The 2,616-nt window shown below is 57.7% G+C and overlaps 1 protein-coding gene across 1 annotated transcript in view; it reads right to left on the bottom strand.

Annotated features, from left to right (window-relative positions):
- Positions 1-1,290: 1,290 nt before the first annotated feature.
- Positions 1,291-2,616, bottom strand: part of DCAKD (dephospho-CoA kinase domain containing) — a 20,363-nt gene continuing 19,037 nt past the window's right edge. The window contains exon 5 of the mRNA XM_010832419.1: positions 1,291-2,552. Coding sequence (XP_010830721.1) covers positions 2,261-2,552 — 292 coding nt within the window. The 3' untranslated portion in view covers positions 1,291-2,260. The remainder of the gene's footprint in view (positions 2,553-2,616) is intronic.

Below are 2,616 nucleotides of genomic sequence, written 5' to 3'. Positions count from 1 at the left end.
GCCAAGCGATCACTAACTTTCTCCCGGCTGCGGCCCCGGAGGAGACGGGAACGCCACCGGGAGAAAGTTAGTGATCGCTTGGCTGGCGCCGGTCGCCGAAGCCCGACCCCAATCCGGGCGGGTGCTGCCACCTGCCGGCCGGAGCGGAGGGTGCCGCCGGGTCGCGGGACCAGGGCTTGCGGGGTCGGGGGACAAGCTCTTGCTTTATCCAAGGGGCTCCGGAGCGACCGAGACACGCAGTGATGCCCCAGAGGAAGTAGTATTCCTGTAAGGCACCTTGGGCCACCAAGCATGGGAAGAGGCCGGGATGGCGTTTTCTCCACACCTTCGACTGGCCATCCTCTGACATTCTTGCATCCAATTTGGTATACTGGGGCAGGGAAGAAAATAACTCGAGCTTTACTGTTTGCAAAGGGTTTCCGTGGTCCTCCATTAGATTCTTTGATATAAACATCATGAAGACAGGAGGTCACACAGGTAGGAGACAGAGCCTAATGGGCCAGAGGAATCCCAGGTCTGCTCCCTCCCTGTAGGCCCTGGGACACAGTGGGCAGTCTTCTGAACCTTGGCTCTGACCCAAACCAGATCCTCTCTCTGGGCGGGGAATCAGAATAATCACTGTTACCTCTGGGTGTCACAATGCAGTGGTGTCAGTATGTCACACATCTTCACAAGGAGCCATCTTCTCCATGACTGGGGTAATGGTGCTGGGAGAGGTCCATACCCTTCCCTCCTTTCCCCCCTTTCTGGGTCTCAAACCGCAGAAGCAGCCGCCACCCTCTGCCGTCCTCATCCAGCCCTGGACCCACTCTGCAGCCTCCTTGACCAGCTTCGGCCCCTCCTGGGTTTGCAGTGAGTTAATGAGCTGGTCTCTAAAGTATGAGCAGCTCGGGGAAAGGGGGCACTGAATATGGCCACCACAGCAGTCTCATTTGTCACACTCATTTCTGGCTTTAATAGGCTGCTGGCCGCAGGATCAACACATCAGCAGGTCTGCTGGCTCTGGCAAGAGGAAGCTGATGTCCACACTGGTCTAATTGGGTTGGGGAAGGAAGATGGAGTACGTGGATGTGAGGCTGCCCCAGCACCTCCACTCCTCTCACACAGGTACGTTAGGACCTGGCTGAATCCTCCTGGATGAAGTCAAGAGGGCGACTGTACCTTCTAGGGCTGGGGGAGTGAGGGGCCCAGGTCTTAGTGTGGGAGGAGGCCATGCTTAAGCCCAAATGGTATGAGTGGAGTCTGGGAATCTCAGTTGGTCAGTGATGCTGGAGGTACAGTGGCAGCATGGGGCATTTCAGATCAACACACTTTATTCAGCACCAGTGGCAACTCAGGCTCTGCACCAGGAACAGAGATGAATAAGACACAGTTCCTGCCCGCAAAGGGCTTACAGTCTAGGAGAGACCAACCAGCTTTTAGTTGATTATTATACTGTGGATTCAGGTAAAACATGGTAGTGGTGGCAGGGTGGTGACCCAGAGCACCTAATCCCTCCTGGAGCTTCAGGTGGTGCCTGAGCTAGAAGGTACCCAGTTGGGGGGTGGGGGGAGGGTTATTTTAGATTGGGGAGCAGCAAGGCAAAGGCACAGAGGCAAGAAAAATCCAGGTGCATGTGGACCACCAAGAGCTCAGGGAGGCAGAGTGGTAGGGGGCAGGGAGTGGGGTGCTGGGGAAATACCACGGGGGGCGGTGGGTCATCTCAGAAGAGGCCTGGCCTCTGCCCGGATATAGCATCGCCCATAAGCGAATCCTTACTGTATCCTGGCTGAGGGCTTCAGTCTACGAGGGAATCCTGCTTGAAGGGGGCAGCCTTTGGTCCAAACTGATTCCCCGATGTCCACTAAGAGGACATTTTGGCCATGATGGCGCATGTGCTTGGAGACGGTTCAGGCCCAGGGACCCTCCCAGCTTTAAACACTGGTGACAGCCCCTGAGAGCGCTACCCTCCCCCCCCAAGAAATTAACAATAGTCTCTCAGTGTTACTGTCACAGCCTCTCATGGACACTATTCTGTGGGGGGTTCCATAGGGAGGGGCTCTGGGGAAGGTGGAAAGGAGCATCTGCTGACAGAGGGCTGTTTCCCTGCCTCGGAGCGCATGCCGTATGTGCCCAGAGGAAAGGAAGGCCCAGGGCAGGGCTCCAGCCCGGATCCAGAGTGCGTGTGTTGAGGAGTTGGGAGGAAACCCGATGCATTTGTTACCTGGTTTCAGCCTCTGAGGAGATTGAGACCCAGCAGTTCCTGCCTTGGAGGGTCCAGCTAGGGGGAAGGCAGGAGGTAGTGGGTGAGCAGGTAGAACAGACCGACAATGCCAGCCAGCCCCGTGAGGACCCCGAGCCGCAGTGGCAGGTACTCCAGGGAGTGCTCCAGCTCCGCGTGCAGGAGGACCACCTGGCGTTTGGTGACGCTCCACTCGCCCGAGTTGTCTAGAACGTGGCGGGCCATGCGGGCCTTGTCCTTCAGGGGCAGCTGGGCCTTGATCCGGGCCTCCGCGTCCTCACGGCTCAGGTTGTTCCGCCGCATCAGCCGGGCCAGCTGCGTGTCTCGGTCACTATGGACCAGGCAGAAGGGCTGCTCAGGCACTGCAGGCTCTGGACTTCCTCCTCCCTTGTTAC

This window comes from Bison bison, unplaced genomic scaffold (genome assembly GCF_000754665.1).
Source record: "Bison bison bison isolate TAMUID 2011002044 unplaced genomic scaffold, Bison_UMD1.0 scf7180017861046, whole genome shotgun sequence".
Lineage (NCBI taxonomy): Eukaryota > Metazoa > Chordata > Mammalia > Artiodactyla > Bovidae > Bison > Bison bison.
The sequence above is the reverse complement of the archived record's forward strand: the minus strand, read 5'-3'. Positions and strand labels throughout refer to the sequence as shown.